Below are 22,681 nucleotides of genomic sequence, written 5' to 3'. Positions count from 1 at the left end.
AATATGTATATTCCAATCCCTGGGATTAATGCGAGATTGAGAGAGAGAGAGAGATAATAACGAGAGCGAAAGAGAGCTAGAAAGAGAGAGAGACGCAAACATAACCTGGTGACTCACTCACATGGCCGTGTTCATGTTTTCCTGCACCGGATGTAGCCAACCCGGTTCCCCTTCTATATTGGTGGTATTTGGAAGCATGCCTCCTAGGAGTCAGGTTGGGCTGCAATCTGTCTGTTTTAATCACATGGAGGCATCACGTTCGGCCCTCTAGGGCCCTGATCCAACTCTGGTCATGAGTGGTGTAATGTAGCGTTGTTTGTCTTGGCCTGGCTCAGACAGCCTGTGTATAGTGTCTGTCTGTCTTTTTGTCTGTCTGTCTCTCTTTCTCTGTGTGTGTGTGTGTTCCCCTGCCTAACCCTGCCACAGACCCTGACCTGGTTGTCCTGAATGCCAGATGGGTTATACTGTCTGTAATCAGCACTTAGCTCCCAGCTCAAAGCAACGCAACGCAACGCAGCTTAGTTTGGGTTTTTGCTAGTGTAGTCTGTCTCTCTGTCTGACCCTCTCTCTGTCTCTGTCTGGCTCTCTCTCGGTCTGTCTCTGTCTCTCTGTCTGACCCTCTCTCTGTCTCTGTCTGACTCTCTCTTGGTCTGTCTCTGTCTCTCTGTCTGACCCTCTCTCTGTCGCTGTCTGACTCTCTCGGTCTGTCTCTGTCTCTCTGTCTGACCCTCTCTCTGTCTCTGTCTGACTCTCTCTCGGTCTGTCTCTGTCTTTCTGTCTGACCCTCTCTCTGTCGCTGTCTGACTCTCTCTCGGTCTGTCTCTGTCTCTCTGTCTGACCCTCTCTCTGTCTCTGTCTGACTCTCTCTCGGTCTGTCACTGTCTTTCTGTCTGACCCTCTCTCTGTCGCTGTCTGACTCTCTCGGTCTGTCTCTGTCTTTCTGTCTGACTCTCTCTCTGTTTGACTCACTCTGTCTGACTCTCTCTCTGTCTGACTGCCTCTGACTCTCTCTGTCTGTCTCGGTCTACCTGACTCTCTGTCTGTCTAACTCTCCCTCCTTTTAATTCCATGGAGATGCCTCTAAAAAGGATGTATTATTAATAATAATAAGTCAATTCCGTGTTATATTCCCATCTGTCACTTAGTTCCACTTGGTAGTGAGTTGGTTGACTTGGTTCCATGCTGAATGTACTCTCTGCATCAGGAATGGGCAACTCCTCGTGGGCCGGAGTGGTGTCATACCTTTCCCCCATCCCTAGCAAACACAGCCAATTAAACTAACTGCATTTTAAACGGAAGATCATGATTAGTTGATTATTGGAGTCAGGTGTGTTCACTGGTGCCCTGGGCATAAGAGATACTTATTAGGCCACAGAGGACTGGAGTTGCCTATCCATGCCCTGCATGATTCCAGAGCATTTCTCTTAATGCATTTTCTTCTGTGCATTAAGGTTGTTGAAAGGTCATTGTCGTCATCTACATGACATGTGGCATAAGGTCATTGGCATAAGGTCACTGCTGATGTGTGAATAAGAGACAGTCGCTGCCCCCCCCCGTCACACACGCACACAGATATGTTTGTTTTACTCTCCTTGAAGCGACCAAACAATTGATTCTCATTCAAAATCCTATTTACCCTAACCTTTAACCTAGCCCTAAACTTGACCTTAATCCCAAAACCCTAATTCTAACCCTAACACCTAAACTTAAAATAGCCTTTTTCCTTGTGGGGACCAGCGAAATGTTCCTTGTTTTACTTCTGGTCCCTACAAGGATAGTAAAACACACACACACACACACACACAGACACAGTGTTGTTGGAGGGTTTGTTGTCAAGGCTGATACCAGGAAGTGATGTGGCTGGGTGCCAGTGTGACCACAGTGTCCCAGGCTCCCAGCAGTGACAATAATATATCAGATAATGGTGACTTGCGTGTTGTTTACCCCATGTCAATATCCTGATGACATCAGCTCCTGGCTCTCCTTCAGTAGTCTTCCATTTTGTCCCATTACGTCAGGGTGACCAGAGAATAGCATTGTCTAATAGTCTCTGTGTGGCTGTAGATGGAGGTGTTGTCCAGTAAACAAGACCGATGCTTTCTGAATGGGAGAGCTAATGATTTCCTATAACACTTGTGGTTTCAGTGTAATTGGTTGAGATGGACGTTGGGATTCTTTTTCAGTTAAGGGCCCCTTAAAGCAGACACATATCTGTCCCTCAATTCCCCATTTGAGTTGAGGAAGGCTGTCAATGTGGCCACATTTAGAGAACGCCAATGCACACACAAACAGACGCTCTCGCTCACACACACACACACACACACACACACACCCCCCTAAACACATTTACATCATTTATCAGGCGTTCTTATCCAGACTTACAGGAGCAATTAGGGTTGAATGCTCAAGGGCACAGCGATAGGTTTTTCACCTAGTCGGCTCGGGATTCGAACCAGCGACCTTTCGGTTGTTGACCCAACGCTCACATCACCGTGATTCAGCTACTGTACATTTCCTGTGGCAGGAAGCCTTCCTGCCACACCTCAGACAATACTCTTTGACAGGAAATGTACAGTAGCTGAATCACGGTGATGTGCTCATATGCAAGCCATTGCTAACTCGCGTTAGCGTAATGACTGAAAGTCTATGCGAACAACATGCATACTGTTCCCATACACTTCCAGTCATTGGGCTAACGCTAGTAAGCGTTTACTCTAACGCTAGTTAGCAACGTCCTACATACTGCATGCAGAGACATAAAATGGTAACGATGAGTTCATCTGACTATATGGGTAAGTAGAAAAAAGGCTTAATTCACAAAATCTCGCACTGTCCATTTAAAGCCCCACCTCAGAGGAAGTTGCCGCACCTATTTCGAGTAATTCCTGTCCTAGAGCGGAAATTCACGTTTAGGTTCCAGCTCAAAGACTGACGCATGCTGCTAATACATATTCAGGAATTGGGAGTGGGAACATTGTGGTGTAGTAGAGAAATAACATTTAGGTCACTGACTGACAGGTGTCAGTGTAACTAGGTAGCATGATAACCTTAGCTAGCTAATGAAAGTTATGTCAGCACCATTTCAGACTACTATAATAATTAAGACTGTCATAATAATTATTTCAGAAAAAGACTAGCAACCTACCTGTCAAGAAATGAGTCTCAGCTAAGCCTATACCAGTTGTTGACGTTGTCTGACTCTTGCCATTTGACAGTGGGAGAAAAATTACTCAATTGTCATACCTGAGTAAATGTAAAGATAACTTAATAGAAAATGACTCAAGTAAAAGTCACCCAGTAAAATACTGTGTGTAAAAGTCTAAAAGTATTTGGTTTTAAATGTACTTAAGTATCAAAAGTAAATGGAACTTTGAAAATGTACTGAAGTATCAAAAGTACAAGTATAAACCATTTCAAATTCTGTATATTAAGCAAACCAGACGGGACAATTTTCGTTATTTTCTTCATTTCTGCAAGCTAGCTAGCGTTGTCTAAATTGTGCAGCTATATATCAATGTGTTGTCTAAATTGTGCAGCTATATATCAATGTGTTGTCTAAATTGTGCAGCTATATATCAATGCGTTGTCTAAATTGTGCAGCTATATATCAATGTGTTGTCTAAATTGTGCAGCTATATAACAATGCGTTGTCTAAATTCTGCAGCTATATATCAATGCGTTGTCTAAATTGTGCAGCTATATATCAATGTGTTGTCTAAATTGTGCAGCTATATATCAATGTGTTGTCTAAATTGTGCAGCTATATATATATGTGTTGTCTAAATTGTGCAGTTATATATCAATGTGTTGTCTAAATTGTGCAGCTATATATCAATGTGTTGTCTAAATTGTGCAGCTATATATCAATGTGTTGTCTAAATTGTGCAGCTATATATCAATGTGTTGTCTAAATTGTGCAGCTATATATCAATGTCTTGTCTAAATTGTGCAGCTATATATCAATGTGTTGTCTAAATTCTGCAGCTATATATCAATGCGTTGTCTAAATTCTGCAGCTATATATCAATGCGTTGTCTAAATTGTGCAGCTATATGTCAATGTGTTGTCTAAATTGTGCAGTTATATATCAATGTGTTGTCTAAATTGTGCAGCTATATATCAATGTGTTGTCTAAATTCTGCAGCTATATATCAATGCGTTGTCTAACTTGTGCAGCTATATATCAATGTGTTGTCTAAATTGTGCAGCTATATATCAATGTGTTGTCTAAATTCTGCAGCTATATATCAATGCGTTGTCTAAATTGTGCAGCTATATAACAATGCGTTGTCTAAATTCTGCAGCTATATATCAATGTCTTGTCTAAATTCTGCAGCTATATATCAATGTCTTGTCTAAATTGTGCAGCTATATATCAATGTGTTGTCTAAATTCTGCAGCTATATATCAATGCGTTGTCTAAATTGTGCAGCTATATATCAATGCATTGTCTAAATTGTGCAGCTATATATCAATGTGTTGTCTAAATTCTGCAGCTATATATCAATGCGTTGTCTAAATTGTGCAGCTATATATCAATGTGTTGTCTAAATTGTGCAGTTATATATCAATGTGTTGTCTAAATTGTGCAGCTATATATCAATGTGTTGTCTAAATTGTGCAGCTATATATCAATGTCTTGTCTAAATTGTGCAGCTATATATCAATGTGTTGTCTAAATTCTGCAGCTATATATCAATGCGTTGTCTAAATTCTGCAGCTATATATCAATGCGTTGTCTAAATTCTGCAGCTATATATCAATGCGTTGTCTAAATTGTGCAGCTATATGTCAATGTGTTGTCTAAATTGTGCAGTTATATATCAATGTGTTGTCTAAATTGTGCAGCTATATATCAATGTGTTGTCTAAATTGTGCAGCTATATATCAATGTGTTGTCTAAATTCTGCAGCTATATATCAATGCGTTGTCTAAATTGTGCAGCTATATATCAATGTGTTGTCTAAATTGTGCAGCTATATATCAATGCGTTGTCTAAATTCTGCAGCTATATATCAATGTCTTGTCTAAATTGTGCAGCTATATATCAATGTGTTGTCTAAATTGTGCAGCTATATATCAATGCGTTGTCTAAATTGTGCAGCTATATATCAATGCATTGTCTAAATTGTGCAGCTATATATCAATGTGTTGTCTAAATTGTGCAGCTATATATCAATATGTTGTCTAAATTGTGCAGCTATATTTCAATGTGTTGTCTAAATTTCAGCCGCGAATCCGCCATAGAAAAAGAAAGAATATAACCTCTGGTTGTATGGATGGCCTAACTAGTGAATGGGTTGGAGTGTTTTATTGAATTAATGTGCATGTTTTTTTTGCATGGCAAGGTGCCCTGTGATGGTGGAGATTTCTATTTAGGATCAATGGAATGGTTGAAAATGAGCAAACCCTGCATCAGGCCATGCAAAACTAATTTGCCTAAAACGTTAGTGGTCAAAACCATTCATCTTGGGGTGACAGGGGGAGCGGGGTTCTAAAATGCAATCATACCACGCAATTAAAAAAATAATAATTAAAAAAAATTGTCACATTTTATTTTTATGCAGACTAGCTCAAAAATAAGTGAAACTTGACAAATGATACAATAGATTGGGATATTTTGCTGGTAAAAAAGGGGAAGTGCAAAAACATCACTCCCCCCCCCCCTATTTTAATTTACTCTAGTAAGTGTAGGGTGGTCACTAATTAACACAGCCACAAAGTTATAAACCTGGTCTATTTCTACTTTCTCTTAAAATCTGATTTTAAACCTGACTCTCACCTTTACCCTAACCAGACTGCTAACCCTAGCCTAACCAGACTACTAACCTTAGCCTAACCAGACTGCTAACCTTAGCCTAACCAGACTGCTAACCTTAGCCTAACCAGACTGCTAACCTTAGCCTAACCCAGTGTTTCCCAAACTCGGTCAATGGGACCCCAAGGAGTGCACGTTTTGGTTTTTGCCCTAGCACTACACACGCTACACGCTGATTGAAATAATTAACTAATCATCAAGCTTTGAGGACCGAGTTTGGAAAAATGCTGGCCTAACCCTAACCTTAAAGTAAGATCAAAGTTCTGTTTTCAGAAATGTGTACGATATAGCCAATTTTGACAATATCTGGCTGTTTTATCTAGTGGAATCCCAAGTGTAGGCTACAGAGAAAAGCTGTTTGGCTCTCAGACGATTCGCAAATAGGAAGAAGTTCCAGCAGTTGTTACTGCTTAATAAACATTGCCATGCTGGTGGGTGTTAACATTGAAATAAAACCCAGCCCTGAAACAAAATGTAGGCTGAAAAGAATTGGCGTGTCATCTCATAGTAAAAGACACGTAAGACTCCCAAAATCACACATTCAAATTTGTCACTTGAAGCACAAATACTCCATACTTTGACTAAAACGATAACTTATTGACTTATATTGTTGTGCAAAAGTGTTGGTGAGCTCTGGCCATCGTCTTTTAGCTTGAAAAAGTGGATTTATACTGGTGTAGGCGTTTAAAAGCACATCAGCATATTAACATTTTTTGGAGTGGTTGCAAATATTTAGCAGTGGTGGGCCACCGCTGCTAAATTAATATAGGGGAAACACTGCTATACCCTATACCCTCCCCCTTTATGTGAGCTATCTGTCCATCTATCTTTCTCCATGTTTTAATTGTTGCTTTTCACTCTTTGCCAGGTTAACAGAGCCATCAGGTTCCCTCACAGATGGACCTATCAACTACAAGTACAAGACTAAGTGCACCTGGCTGATCGAGGGCTAGTAAGTAGCTCTTGCTCTCTTTCCTCTCCTCCCTCCTATCTCTGTTCATACCCTCTTCTATCTATATTCTGTACAGTATGTATTCATTCTTAGACTGATTTGTTACTGTTCAGTGGTCTTCGTGTTAAACTCTTTGTCTAATGTAAAGACTCCTGATCATCGTGGGCAGTGTTGTAGTTACTACTGCAGCCCAATAGCTACCCATTTTAAACCGTGCTCTATGTTCTGTCGTCCAGCCCAAACGCTGTGCTCAGGTTGCGCTTCAACCATTTTGCCACGGAATGTAGCTGGGACCACATGTACATCTACGATGGAGACTCCATCTATGCACCTCTGGTTGCAGTATTCAGGTGAGGTCATAATGCTGTATGCATGTACATACGTGTGTACTCTCTAGTATGCAGTCAACTGTGCATGCACGAACACCAAATACTGTATACCTCAAACCTAGTTGGGCGGGTCACATGCCGCTAAATAGAATCCACACAGTGATGATTCAGAATACTGGCTAGCTGAAGAGGAATTGTTCTCTCTCTTTCCATTATAGGTAACGAGTGGGTGTTATCCATGAATCAATGGATTACTATTCTGCATTTACACTGAGTAAAAATATAAACGCAACATGTAAAGTGTTGGTCCGATGTTTCATGAGCTGAAATAAAACATCCCAGAAATGTTCCATATGGACAAAAAGCTTATTTCTTTCAAATGTGCACAGATTTAACATCCCTGTTTGTGAGCATTTCATCTTTGCCAAGATGATCCATCTACCTGATAGGTGTGGCATATCAAGAAGCTGATTTAAACATCATGATCATTACACAGGTGCACCTTGTGCTGGGGACAATAAAAGGCCAATCTAAAATGTACAGTTTTCACACAACACAATTCCACAGATGTCTCAAGTTTTGAGGGAGTGTGCAATTGGCATGCTGACTGGAGGAATGTCCACCAGAGCTGATACCAGAGAATTGAATGTTAATTTCTCTACCATAAGCTGCCTTCAATGTCATTTTAGAGAATCTGGCAGTACATCCAACCGGCCTCAACCTCAGACCACATGTAACCACGCCAGCCCAAGACCTCCACATCCGGCTTCTTCACCTGCGGGATTGTCTGAAACCAGCCACCTGGACAGCTGATGAAACTGTGGGTTTGGACAGCTGATGAAACTGTGGGTTTGCACAACCAAAGAATTTCTGAAATAACCGGGGAAGCTCATCTGAATGTTTGTCGTCCTCACCAACTTCAGTGGGCAAATGCTCACCTTCGATGGCCACTGGGATGCTGGAGAAGTCTGCTCATCACAGATTAATCCTGGTATCAACCGTACTGGGCAGATAGCAGATAGTGTGCATGGCGTAGTGTGGGCGAGCGGTTTTCTGATGTCAACGTTGTCAACAGAGTGCCCATGGTGGCGGTGGGTTACTGTATAGGCAGGCATGAGTTACGGACAACGAGCGCAATTGCATTTTATCGACGGCAATTTGAATGCACAGAGATACCGTGACGAGATCCTGAGGCCCATTGTTGTGCCATTCATCCACTGCCATCATCTCATGTTACAGCATGGTAATGCACAGTCCCATGTCGCAAGGATCTACACAATTCGTGGAAGCCTGAAAAATGTTCTTCCATGGCCTGCATACTCATCAGACATGTCACCCATTGAGCATGTTTGGGATGCTCTGGATCAACCTGTACGACAGCGTGTTCCAGTTCCTGCCAATATCCATCAACTTCGTACAGCCATTGAAGAGGAGTGGGACAACATCACAGGCTACTATGAACAACAACCTGATCAACTATGCGAAGGAGATGTCACGCTACATGAGGCAAATGGTAGTCACACCAGATACTTACTGGTTTCTGATCCACGCCCTTACCTTTTTTTGAAGGTGTCCGTGACCAACGGATGCATATCTATATTCCTGACGTGAGAGCCTAATTAATTTATTTCACTGATTTCACTGATTTTCTTATATGAATGGTAACTCAGTAAAACCTTTGAAATGGTTGCGTTTATATTTTAGTTCAGTGTAGCTCTTAGGTGTTCCTCCTCTCAAGTCTTTAGAAGTAGTATTCTCCACCCACCCACCCAGCCACCCTCCCTCCCCCTTTGAAGAATAGGTCCCTAATGTAATTCCTTCCACTGGGGGTTCTTCCATATGGACTCTCCCCTGGTCCATCAGTATTGGCTGTGTGGTCTTTGTGTTGAACCTGGTTGTAGTCTTCCTGGTGGGGAGCGGATTTCTCCTCCCTCTTTGATGACCTTGATTGAGCTGTGCAGGGCAGGCCTGAGTTTGATCCTCCATGCAATGGAGGGATCGATCCCGAGGAGAGGAAGGAGTCACTTTCTCCCAATGATGTAAGGAGGGAGGACGGGAATGGGGGTTTTCATGGTGACAGCAAACCAGCTCAGCAGTCAAGCAAAGGGCGATCATTTATCCAGCAAGCTTTGGAGCTTAACGTGTGTGTGTGTGTGTGTGTGTGTGTGTGTGTGTGTGTGTGTGTGTGTGTGTGTGTGTGTGTGTGTGTGTGTGTGTAATGTATTTTTATTTTTCTCCCACAGCGGTCTCGTTGTCCCGGAAACGAGAGGGAATGAGACAGTTCCGGAAGTGGTAGCCACCTCTGGATATGCACTGTTGCACTTTTTCAGTGACGCTGCCTACAACTTGACTGGATTCCACATCTCCTACTCGTGAGTAGCCCCATCCCCATACACACTACATTCACAGTCAGAATCCTCACCTATACCATATAAGACCAATAGGGAAGTCTCTGGTTCAGTAGCAGACAAGTCTTAACTGACATGCCTCGTTAAATAAAGGTACAGTTTTACATTTAAAATAACAGTTCCATCATGGTAGTGACTGCCCATTACTGCTTATCTCTTATTAACCATCATATATTTCACTATAATAAAATATTACATTTGTTTTATTTGATGGCTTTATTATTTAATTCCTAGTCATCGTCTCATCTCTATAGAGCTGCTGCCTATGCGGTCTGAGAGATATATTGAGAGCAGTTTCTTCGCGAGGTATCTTCTCTTGATCGTGCATTTGGCTGTCTCTTATGTAGTAAGCTTAAAAGAAACAGACAGGACAAGTAGCCGCGCAATGGATTATGGTCATTGTAGTTAATTATCATGTTTTCTCTTCTAAACTATGTAGAACATTGGCTCCCTACTACATTGCACAGTTCAGGCATGAGCAGATTTATCTCTAGAAAAACTGCAATTTGCGCATTGAGCTCACAGAAGAAGAAAAAATACGAAATGGAATTCAAATAATTGAAATGATGTTTTTCAATTAGTTGTTTAGAAAACTGAAAATAAATAACCAACATTTCGGTTAATCGCTCAGCACTACTGCACACATACAACTTCAGACTCTCTAGGCCACATTGTAGACCCTGGAGACTAGGGTCTACAATGTCTGTCACAAGAGTAGCTGGGAATTGGCATTACAGCTGAGAAGATGACACCCCTTAACATAGGAGATACGTGTGTGTGTGTGATTCTGAAAATGAATTCATTGGGTTGTCTCAGAAAGCAGCAGCCAAAGAGAAAGATGAGCTTTCAAATAAGTCAAGCTCAGCCTCGAGGCCTCCAGCACAGACACACACCATGTGGCCATAAAGGTGTTGCCATAGCAACGCTCTTGTCACAGCGGTAAACATTATAGTCCCCCTGTTGCTGAAAAGCCCATGCATTATCCTGGATCCTTGACCTCCTTCTGTTTCTGTCTACCTTCCCTCTTTCTCTATTATTTTGTCTGCACATCTCTTTAATTCTCTCTCCATTTCTCTGTATCTCACCCTGTGTCTGTTCTGCTCCCTGAAAACACATACCCCAATACATGTCAATCACCTCTGTCAATCAATCATTCTTTCAGCTATTTGTTTTTCCTCAATTATTTATTTATTTTTATTCAACATTTATTTACAAGTAAGTGAATTAAGAGCAAATTCTTATTTAAAATGATAACCTTTCCAAATGTACTTCCCCATCCCTGCCATGGTCTCATGCTTTCACTCATCTAATTCACCATCTCTCCATTCTGGGTCTATAGGGTCAACTCGTGCCCCAATAACTGCTCCAGTCATGGGAAGTGCAGCACAGGGAACTCCATCGCCAGCCGGGTGTACTGCGAGTGTGAGAAGTACTGGAAGGGCGAGGCCTGTGACATCCCCTACTGCAGGAACAACTGTGGCAGCCCCGACCAGGGCTACTGTGACCTTACTGGGGAGAAGAGCTGTGTCTGCAACGACAGCTGGCAAGGTCTGACAAGGGCTATGGTTATATTGTGTCAAAGTTTTCACAATGTTGTGGTGTGGTATCTTCATGTTGGTTCATAGGGTTCATTCATTCTTCAACGACAAAGCTAAGTTATTTTTGTTCTTGTAGATTGAGTCCCACTGCCATCTTCTGGCTGAAATGAGAACTGTGAAGAGAGAGGCACAGAGACCATGTTTCATATATTACAGTAATACAAGCTGACATCTGAAGTGCTCAGCAGATAGGACAGTCTTAGTTTAGATGAAGGGAATGAGGTCATGTTGTAGGATGCATGTAGCCTGTTAGATAATAGCGAACACTGTTTTGACAGCTTGGTAGTTGGGGCCTGTTTCATGCTCTAACAATCTAATCTTGAGATGAAGGTGGAAGACCATCGGTTTCTGCATGATCTTATTTAAAATGACCCATCCTGTCCGTTTTCATACAGGCTACACTAAATACAACACTTGCTTGTCTGTTGACCAAGAGGAGCTCTTATGTTCCATGTCTGCCATCTAGTGGTGCTGGGGGTTTTGTTCTTACACCTGGTGGGTCGCTGGTCTGGGTATCCTCTTAGTATAACCATGCATTGACTTGATCTCTACTGTTCCTGAATACTGTATGGGGATGTATTAACATGTCTTATTTACAGTAGAACCACCCAAACGCCTCTCAATGAGACGGAACTGTCCAGCAGGGTAGAACCACCCAAGAACCTCTCAATGAGACGGAACTGTCCAGCAGGGTAGAACCACCCAAGAACCTCTCAATGAGACGGAACTGTCCAGCAGGGTAGAACCACCCAAACGCCTCTCAATGAGACGGAACTGTCCAGCAGGGTAGAACCACCCAAGAACCTCTCAATGAGACGGAACTGTCCAGCAGGGTAGAACCACCCAAACGCCTCTCAATGAGACGGAACTGTCCAGCAGGGTAGAACCACCCAAGCACCTCTCAATGAGACGGAACTGTCCAGCAGGGTAGAACCACCCAAACGCCTCTCAATGAGACGGAACTGTCCAGCAGGGTAGAACCACCCAAGCACCTCTCAATGAGACGGAACTGTCCAGCAGGGTAGAACCACCCAAACGCCTCTCAATGAGACGGAACTGTCCAGCAGGGTAGAACCACCCAAACGCCTCTCAATGAGACGGAACTGTCCAGCAGGGTAGAACCACCCAAGAACCTCTCAATGAGACTGAACTGTCCAGCAGGGTAGAACCACCCAAACGCCTCTCAATGAGACGGAACTGTCCAGCAGGGTAGAACCACCCAAACACCTCTCAATGAGACGGAACTGTCTTGCAGGGTAGAACCACCTAAGCACCTCTCAATGAGATGGGACTGTCCAGGGTAGATCCAACCAAGCACCTCTCAATGAGATGGGACTGTCCAGGGTAGAGCCAACCAAGCACCTTTCAATGAGATGGGACTGTCCAGGGTAGAGCCAACCAAGCACCTCTCAATAAGATGGGACTGTCCAGGGTAGAACCACCCAAGCACCTCTCAATGAGATGGGACTGTCCAGGGTAGAGCCAACCAAGCACCTCTCAATGAGATGGGACTGTCCAGGGTAGATCCAACCAAGCACCTCTCAATGAGATGGGACTGTCCAGGGTAGAGCCAACCAAGCACCTCTCAATAAGATGGGACTGTCCAGGGTAGAGCCAACCAAGCACCTCTCAATGAGACGGGACTGTCCAGCATGGTGCCACTCCTATGCTCTGACACTGAGTTGCTGGTCACTGGTCATTTCCCCAATGAGGTTTTCTCCACTGATGTATTGGGCTAGACAGGGTCCTGGCCCATAGACCTCATCACAGCCCCCCATTCCCCCTGTCCACTGGCTTTCCTCCACTCTAATAGGGGACAACAGGGGCCAGTATCATGGGATCTTTCTCATAATGGGGTTTGATGAATCAGAGTGAGACCCTCTTTATTAAACCCACTAATGGTTCTGCCACCAGTCGGCCTCTGGGTGGTGGGGTCCTGGTAGCCATGTGAGTTCATCACCGTCATGGCTGTCCCCATCATCATGACATAAGCTGCGTTGTCACGCTCTTCGCCAGCAGATGGTGATGTGGGACCACGTTTAGTTAGATGTATTAAAGAGTTGTTGAAGAGAGTATTTTGCTACAAACAAACCTCACATTCTCTCATGGATTTCTAAGTTTGTTGTGTGGTTCTCTCCAGGTCCAGACTGTGCTCTGTCAGTGCCATCCACCGAGTCTTACTGGGTGATGTCTAACGTCAAGCCCTTCAGCCAATCCCTGGGCAGGGCCTCCCATAAGGCTGTGGTCCATGGGAAACTCATGTGGGTCATCGGAGGATACAGCTTCAACTACAGCTCCTTCCACATGGTGCTCAAGTAAGGCACTGACTGAAGAGAGACCTGAAATATCTGTCTGTGTCTTCGTCTCTGTAGTTAGGTTTCCATCCAGTTGGCGACAGATTGTCATGCAAGTATTCTCAAGTCTGCGTAAAGAAAATATACGCATTTTCTCACAACTGACTTGTTGCAGATAGAAATCAGTGTGTGATGACGTAGTGCACACTAAATATACCTTTTCCATTAAGTTTTCATGTACTGAATACAAATGTTCATTGAGTTTCCATCGCATTTTCAATTCTACTGAATTCTACAGAAATTGTTGCGTTAAATAGTAAATGTGCCGACTCTGGTCTTGACACGTGGTGCTCTAGCCAACAGCTTGCCAATATAGTGCAGGTAGGTGGTGCAGGTAGGCTAGTTTACATGATGAGATTATTATGGATTGGAGCGAGAATATTTTTATTTGTCGAAAGGCAGTCAAGCATCGATCGTCATGTCACTAGAATAAGACTCTGGATATTTATTGGAAAGGAGCATCAAGCTCATTATGCACTTTCACCACCCTGTGAAGTTCATCATTTACTTAATCTGTAGCCTAATAAACTGCATGCTTTCCCGAGTCGTAATGGGAGGACCACAACCAGGTCATCACGTGACTCCAAGTTTACTTCGATATGATGGTTTTTATATTCATATTTGCACATAAAGTCGTTTCCACCACCATTTTTCGCATAATTAATTTTACCAACGCAAACAAGATCCCACCCGGTAGAACGAGGAAGTGATCTGTCGGCATTTATAAAATTGTACAGTAATTTCCTGTTACCATCACAGCTGTCGTGATTTGTTTTGTACAGTATGAATTCACTCGCATAAAAACTGGATGGAAATGTAGTTAATGTCTACTTACCACCTCTATATTTGTCTCCTTCCTGTCTTTTGCTCTTCCTCTCTCTCTCAATTCAAAGGGCTTTATTGGCATGGGAACATATGTTTACATTGCCAAAGCCACATTTCAAATGTCATATTATGGCTATGTTGTAACGATGTACAAAATGGAAAATAAATAAACATAAATATGGCTTGTATTTGCAGTGGTGCTTGTTCTTCACTGGTTTCCCTTGTGGCAACAGGAACACAAATCTTTCTGCTGTGATGGCACACTGGTATTTCACCTAATCGTTATGGGAGTTTATCAAAATAGGACTTGTTTTCAAATTATTTCTATTTTTGTCTCTCTCTGTCATTTTCTCTCTTTCCCTCCACTCTGTCCATCTCTTTCTTCTCCCTCCACTCTCTCCATCCATTTCTTTGTTGTGTATATTCTGTATAGCTCAGGCCTGACTGTCTCTCTTCCCCCCTGCAGTTATAACCTGGAAAGCAGCACCTGGGACGTGGTGCCGATCAATAGTGGTCCTCTGCAGAGATACGGCCATTCTCTGGCTCTCTACCAGGTAAGGCAGATAATGGCCACAGCCCACTAGCATGGTGGATGTGTTCCATTTAGCTTTTTGTCATCCACTGGTACTATACAGGACTCTGTACATGTAGACAGGGCTCTGTACATGTAGACAGGGCTCTGTACATGTAGACAGGGCTCTGTACATGTAGGCAGGGCTCTGTACATGTAGACAGGGCTCTGTACATGTAGACAGGGCTCTGTACATGTAGACAGGGCTCTGTACATGTAGACAGGGCTCTGTACATGTAGACAGGGCTCTGTACATGTAGACAGGGCTCTGTACATGTAGACAGGGCTCTGTACATGTAGACAGGGCTCTGTACATGTAGACAGGGCTCTGTACATGTAGACAGGGCTCTGTACATGTAGACAGGGCTCTGTACATGTAGACAGGGTTATATACATGTAGACAGGGTTCTGTACATGTAGACAGGGCTCTGTACATGTAGACAGGGCTCTGTACATGTAGACAGGGCTCTGTACATGTAGACAGGGCTCTGTACATGTAGACAGGGTTCTGTACATGTAGACAGGGCTCTGTACATGTAGACAGGGCTCTGTACATGTAGACAGGGTTATATACATGTAGACAGGGTTCTGTACATGTAGACAAGGTTATATACATGTAGACAGGGTTCTGTACATGTAGACAGGGCTCTGTACATGTAGACAGGGCTCTGTACATGTAGACAGGGCTCTGTACATGTAGACAGGGCTCTGTACATGTAGACAGGGCTCTCTCTTATCTGGCTCTTTCTGTTTCTCTGTGGGTTTCTCTCTACTTCACATATATTTTCTCTCTTTCCTCTCTCTCTCTCTGTCTGTTGGGTGAGGGAGTTAAGAGGATTGCCTCTCTGGGTCTGAGTAGCGATAACATGGCAGTAAGATGGATGTGGGGCCCTCAGGGTTGGTCAGAGAGCAGCAGGGCTACAGGCTTTGCTCTGGCTAACTGACTCTTCGGCTCACCAGGGGAAACAAGCATGACGACTACATCTGATCTGTTTGCTCTTTCTCTTCTTCCCTTGAAACTATAGAAGTCTGTCTGAATAACCCTGTTAAATAGAAAGTCTGCCTCTGGCGTGTGTGTGTGTGTGACTTAAAACTCTTTCTTTACTGCTAAGCTCTTAAGTGTTTGGGTCGCTTTCATGAAGAGGGACAAATGGATTTTCTATTAGATGTCTTACTATGGTTAGTGACCTAAGGGGATCCGGCTTTGTTTACGTGAGTTAAATGGAAGTAGTATTTTATGGCTCAGAGTTTATTGCTTGAAAGGCTGAGAAGTTTATTTTGGAACGACTCTCACTTCATTACTTGCAGTTTACAATACTTTAAAATGGTACCCCCATGGAAGACCTCACTAATGGTTTTGTCTTGTAAGGAATACTGCAAACGTTAAAGGTTCTACGTACTAACACACCTTTACAACTAGGCTAAGCTGCAGTCTGTGTTTGGGACATGCCAGGGGTTTATATTTTTATCGTAGAGTAACACAGTCAGGACTTCAGATGGATTTGGGTGATGAGCAAGCATCTTGACACTAATCTGACCGCTAACCCCTTATCTCTGACCTGACCTCTAACCCCTTATCTCTGACCTGACCTCTAACCCCTTATCTCTGACCTGACTGCTAACCCCTTATCTCTGACCTGACCGCCAACCCCTTATCTCTGACCTGACCTCTAACCCCTTATCTCTGACCTGACTGCTAACCCCTTATCTCTGACCTGACTGCTAACCCCTTATCTCTGACCGCTAACCCCTTATCTCTGACCTGACTGCTAACCCCTTATCTCTGACCTGACTGCTAACCCCTTATCTCTGACCTGACTGCTAACCCCTTATCTCTGACCTCCCACTGACTCATGCTGTGACATTTTCATTTGATCAGTTCACTACAGAACCGTTCTCTTTTTGAAGGGGAATGTGAAAGGACTTATTGTCTAAAGGTTTTATGATAAGGTTTTATTCTCTAATGCAGCGTTGTTGATCAGAAATGAAATAGTAGATGAAATGATACACACCAAGGTCTTTTCTAATTGAGATGCCTGTCTGTAGTTTATCCTAGGATTACATTCAGAAATCCCCTTTACAAGTGACATTCTCTCTCAAAGGGACCTACATTTAAATGGGAACCTGTAATTTAGTCCGTGTTGTGAGGATTATTAGCTACTATACAGTGAACATGCTGAACTTCCAGACAGCTGCATTCACTCTTCTGCCTTGTGTGTGTGTGTGTGTGTGTGTGTGTGTGTGTCCATGCATACATGTATTATGAGTGTTTGTATGTGCAGCATGTGTGGACAGTCATGGCTGTGAGCCCACCTTTTCCCTATACCCTATCTTTCACATGTTCCATACTTGTTTTGATTGATGTGAACACACTTAGCCCATCAAGTGTTTCTTTACCGTTCACAGTGGTGTACCACTGGTGTCTCCAGGTGTCAGTTCATCAGAAACTGAAACCTTTCAGGAAATGGAAGAAACGTTCTTACTGTATCAAATTCTATCAGTCACATGCACCGAATACAACAGTGAAATGCTTACAAGCCCTTAACCAACAATGCAGTTTTAAGAAAATACCCCCCCAAAAAGTAAGAAATAAGAATAACAAATAATTAAAGAGCAGCAGTAAATAACACTACATACAGGGGGTACACTGTATATTGTTCATTTGGTCAGTACCAGGGTTTCCGTTAGCCGGTAATAGCCGGCTTTTGGCCAATATAAAAATAGAAAAGCTAAAAAATGCTTTTATCCTCTGTTGCTCCAGCATCTCAAACAGCAAATACAAAGTTAACAGAAGGCAGGCTTCATCAGCGCATCACACACCCCTTTACAATGAGGCAGTATGCATTGAGAAAACATATACCTGAATGTTTTACTACATATTATGAGGCAGTATGCATTGAGAAAACATATACTTTAATTGTTGGAAACCTGAATGTTTTACTACATATTATGAGGCAGTATGCATTGAGAAAACATATACTTTAATTGTTGGAAACCTGAATGTTTTACTACATATTATGAGGCAGTATGCATTGAGAAAACATATACTTTAATTGTTGGAAACCTGAATGTTTTACTACATATTATGAGGCAGTATGCATTGAGAAAACATGTACTTTAATTGTTGGAAACCTGAATGTTTTACTACATATTATGAGGCAGTATGCATTGAGAAAACATATACTTTAATTGTTGGAAACCTGAATGTTTTACTACATATTATGAGGCATGTATTTTTGGCCAAAATCAGACCATATCTGTGGAGGCAATTATTTTATACTATATCAACTTTATTTCATTGTCTAGTAGCCTGGCCAAAATCAGACCATTTCTGTGGTGGTAATTATTTTATATAAACTGTATTTCATTGTCTAGTAGCCTGGCCAAAATCAGACCATTTCTGTGGTGGTAATTATTTTATATAAACTTTATTTCATTGCATATTAGATCTCCCCTCTTTAAATACATTTTTTTGACAACAGTGTTTTCTTGCTAATTGCATTATGGAACAAACATTCGTGTGTAGCCCTACTTACTACCTTGTGCACATTGCTGTACTTATGTGAAAAAAAAGTTTTAAGCTAAGCATTCTGATCTGTTGCATGAGACTCATTGCTTTTTAAAGTTTCTTTCTCGACAAGCTGACCAATTGAATAGGTACACTTTTCTACTATGTGGGACAGTAGATTGACAAAGGCCAGTGATATTGCTGTTTGTTACTTGTCTTGTTGGCTGAGGAAAAGGAAACGTGGACAGTTATTCTAACATCTTCAAAGTGGGCATCATTTCCTCCTCCACTTGCATCTTCTGTTAATATGAATTACCATCATCTAATTGGGATTCCTGTCATTCTGAGAACCGTGGGTGAAAGCCCTAACCAGGTTACACATCCAATGCATATGGGTCCGGCAAATTTCTCAAATGTCCGGTAAATTAAAATGCTGCCGGTCAAATGTCCAGCGCCACATTTACCTAACGGAAACCCTGGTCAGAACAGAGATATTATAGTTGTACCTGTGTAACTTCCCCTCTGTTATAAAACCCAGCTCCTTCACTCTGTTATAAAACCCAGCTCCTTCCCTCTGTTATAAAACCCAGCTCCTTCACTCTGTTATAAAACCCAGCTCATTCACTCTCTTATAAAACCCAGCTCCTTCACTCTGTTATAAAACCCAGCTCCTTCACTCTGTTATAAAACCCAGCTCCTTCACTCTGTTATAAAACCCAGCTCCTTCACTCTGTTATAAAACCCAGCTCCTTCACTCTGTTATAAAACCCAGCTCCTTCAGTCTGTTATAAAACCCAGCTCCTTCAGTCTGTTATAAAACCCAGCTCCTTCACTCTGTTATAAAACCCAGCTCCTTCACTCTGTTATAAAACCCAGCTCCTTCACTCTGTTATAAAACCCAGCTCCTTCACTCTGTTATAAAACCCAGCTCCTTCACTCTGTTATAAAACCCAGCTCCTTCACTCTGTTATAAAACCCAGCTCCTTCAGTCTGTTATAAAACCCAGCTCCTTCAGTCTGTTATAAAACCCAGCTCATTCACTCTGTTATAAAACCCAGCTCCTTCCCTCTGTTATAAAACCCAGCTCCTTCACTCTGTTATAAAACCCAGCTCCTTCACTCTGTTATAAAACCCAGCTCCTTCCCTCTGTTATAAAACCCAGCTCCTTCACTCTGTTACAAAACCCAGCTCCTTCACTCTGTTATAAAACCCAGCTCCTTCACTCTGTTATAAAACCCAGCTCCTTCACTCTGTTATAAAACCCAGCTCCTTCACTCTGTTATAAAACCCAGCTCCTTCACTCTGTTATAAAACCCAGCTCCTTCACTCTGTTATAAAACCCAGCTCCTTCACTCTGTTCAGTTTCTCTGTAAGTGGGAAGCGCCTTGTTTGGCCGCTGTTCCTCAGCCACCAGCCCCACATACGTAAAGGAGGAATCCACAATTAGCATATAAATGAACACCTACTCTGAGGTTTTTAATGTAAGGCTTATGCTGAGCTAGTGCAGCACACACATCAAGCCAACAAACCTGGAAACGGGAACATGAGAGAATAGACTTCCAGGGTCAGGGATGGGACCACACACCCACGCCACACACCACCACCACACACACACTACACATCACGCACACCACACCACCACACACATACCACACACACACTCTCCTACTCTCTCTCATCCACACACATTATTCCCCTCAAGTCTGTAACCCAACCCTGGGATATGTTATTCCTCTCTCTCTCTCCTCTAAGGATTGAGAGATTACGGTGTGTGCTGCTGCTAGGAATACAGCCCATTGCCCGCCCATTTCTGATTTTAATATACCGACAGAAGCAATAGCTCGTCTTTACGCATGCATTCAGATCATAGCGTTTATATAATATCCCCTGCTTGGTATTCACATTTTGTATTCACAAATCTGAAAAAGCGGGCTGCGTGTCGGGCTGCGTGTCGGGCTGCGTGTTTTCTGCACACCTCTCCCTCCCAACTGCTTCTACTACAGGACTCAGACAGTGTGTGTGTGAGAGTAAACTTTTAATGGACAGAGGCAGGTTAAAAAATGGTATCATAGCATGTGTCAACAGACTGGGGATGACCAATGAGAAACCTTGTTCCGGTACGCCATTTCTTTTGTCACTGATCATTTGGACAAATCCTGATTTCACAGGTGTTCTTGTCTTCCTGAATTTCGGAAGGGGAGGGGACATTTGGCCCATAGACGAGCCTGAAACTTGCATAGAGTTGGTATATTTCTCCTAACAACCTCCCCCAGAACTGTATTGAGCAACTGACGCAATTACGCAATATTTTAGTTCCGGGGTTCGGGGATAAGTGTGAGAGAGGTTGGCAGTGCGGTTGGCAGTGCGGTTGGCAGTGCGGTTGGCAGTGCGGTTGGCAGTGCGGTTGGCAGTGCGGTTGGCAGTGCGGTTGGCAGTGCGGTTGGCAGTGCGGTTGGCAGTGCGGTTGGCAGTGCGGTTGGCAGTGCGGTTGGCAGTGCGTGCTGAGGTTAAGTAAAAGGAGGGAACCAGATTTCCTTGACAGAAAATACATTGAGGCTCTTAAGGCTGTTGGGTCCCTTGTAGATGTGTTCGTGGCCAGGGAGACGGTATAATTGGCCCCCTGCGGTGCAGCGACACTGTTACCTGTGCCAGGATGTTCCAGTTGTTCCTGTGTGGGCAGAGCTCCTCTAGGTACTTTACAGTATGTTGCTCTATGTTTATGAAATGGAGCGTTGCTGTACAGTAGTAGTCTGCACTGTAAAAACAGGATGCCATAGCAATAATGACTGTATTATATAGCTGCATTAGAACCCTACAGCTGAAGTACCAAGATGCCTGAAAAGGTTTTAGTAGCATATTAAAGTTACTGTCAGGTTAAGGTAGTTGATTGTTATCTGTAGTATCATGTGATTCAGTGTATGGGGAGAAGCCAGTAGTTGACCTCGGTATGAGAGGGCTATAGCAGCAGCCTTTCTCAATGATTGTTGGTGTTCACAGCTATACCCTGTCTGTCTCTGTCGTGATTGGGGTCCAGAGATGATACACTCTTTGGAGAAGCTCATGGCCGTACAGCTCAATAATGCCAACACACACACACACACACACACACACACACACACACACACACACACACACACACACACACACACACACACACACACACACACACACACAAGCATGGCATACACACACACACACACACACACACACACACACACACACACACGTGCAAGTATGGCATGCACACTGAGGAATGCGGTGTGTCTCACCTTCTTTTCATACTGAACACACAGAGAACAGACATTCTGTCGAGGGCAGTCGTGGATAGAAACCTCTTTAATCTTGTGTGTTTTTATACAACCACAATCCCTAACCCTCTGTCATCTCATGCTGCTGATGTTTTCCCCCCTCCTCAGGACGACATCTACATGTACGGGGGGAAGCTGGAGGCTGGTTCAGGCAACGTGACAGACGAGCTGTGGGTCTTCAACATCCCTAGTCGTACTTGGTCCCTGAAGAACCCCAGCAGCCTGGTCCAGGGACAGCCCTACGCCGTGGAGGGTCACTCCGCCCACCTGGCTGAACTGACCAATGGGGATGTGGTCATGGTGGTTCTCTTCGGCTACTCCCCTGTCTACAGCTACATCAGCAAAGTGCAGGAGTACAACATCAGTAGGTCCAACAGTGGCTAGTTGGATGGGTCGTGGGGTTTTCAGCCATGATGAGTAATCCACATGAATTAATTCAGATTTTACATTCCTACAGCCCAGTGGCAGATTTCGAGCCTTCCAAAATAGGCAAAGGTGACAGCAACAACCATAGATGCCCGCAGCAACGTTGTATTCATTTCATGGTGCTTAGCGACGAAAACATTGTTGCTGGGGTCATCATTGGGTGTCGCTGTCACTCATCTCTTAATGGAAGGCCCATGATCTTTCATGTTTAGCCACAGCACTCCTATTTCCATTAAAAGCCCCCTGGGTGTGCCCACACCTGCATAGTACTGTTATAATCTTATTGTTTTGATGGTAAACACACCTACCGTCTATTCACAGAGCCTTTAAGGTTGTCCTCTTGAATGCTGTTGGCCAAGGTTCTTTGACCAGAGCTTGTGACCACTGTGGAACCCCTAGGTTTTTCATACCAGCAGATGGCGCTGCAGTACAGTGCTTTGAGGGGTTACGATCAGGTGAATGCCTGCATTACAAGGCATTTTAGCCTGTAGGAGACTCCACGGCAGGACAGCTCACTGCAGACCAGTTCAGCCACATTAAAGCCTGTGGAGAGAGTTGGAACATCTACAGTCTTGGGTACTCTA

The 22,681-nt window shown here is 43.3% G+C and overlaps 1 protein-coding gene across 2 annotated transcripts in view; it reads left to right on the top strand.

Moving 5' to 3' along the window:
* Window positions 1–22,681, top strand: part of LOC110532724 (attractin-like protein 1) — a 322,954-nt gene that overhangs the window by 32,379 nt on the left and 267,894 nt on the right. For both annotated transcript variants that reach the window (XM_036986147.2, XM_036986138.2), the window contains exons 2-8: window positions 6,687–6,770; window positions 7,007–7,120; window positions 9,343–9,471; window positions 10,847–11,055; window positions 13,246–13,420; window positions 14,751–14,838; window positions 21,780–22,035. In XM_036986147.2, coding sequence (XP_036842042.1) covers window positions 6,687–6,770; window positions 7,007–7,120; window positions 9,343–9,471; window positions 10,847–11,055; window positions 13,246–13,420; window positions 14,751–14,838; window positions 21,780–22,035 — 1,055 coding nt within the window. The remainder of the gene's footprint in view (window positions 1–6,686; window positions 6,771–7,006; window positions 7,121–9,342; window positions 9,472–10,846; window positions 11,056–13,245; window positions 13,421–14,750; window positions 14,839–21,779; window positions 22,036–22,681) is intronic.

The sequence above is a fragment of the Oncorhynchus mykiss genome, chromosome 1 (genome assembly GCF_057628025.1).
Source record: "Oncorhynchus mykiss isolate SJ-2025 chromosome 1, ASM5762802v1, whole genome shotgun sequence".
Taxonomy (NCBI): Eukaryota; Metazoa; Chordata; class Actinopteri; order Salmoniformes; family Salmonidae; genus Oncorhynchus; species Oncorhynchus mykiss.
The sequence above is the reverse complement of the archived record's forward strand: the minus strand, read 5'-3'. Positions and strand labels throughout refer to the sequence as shown.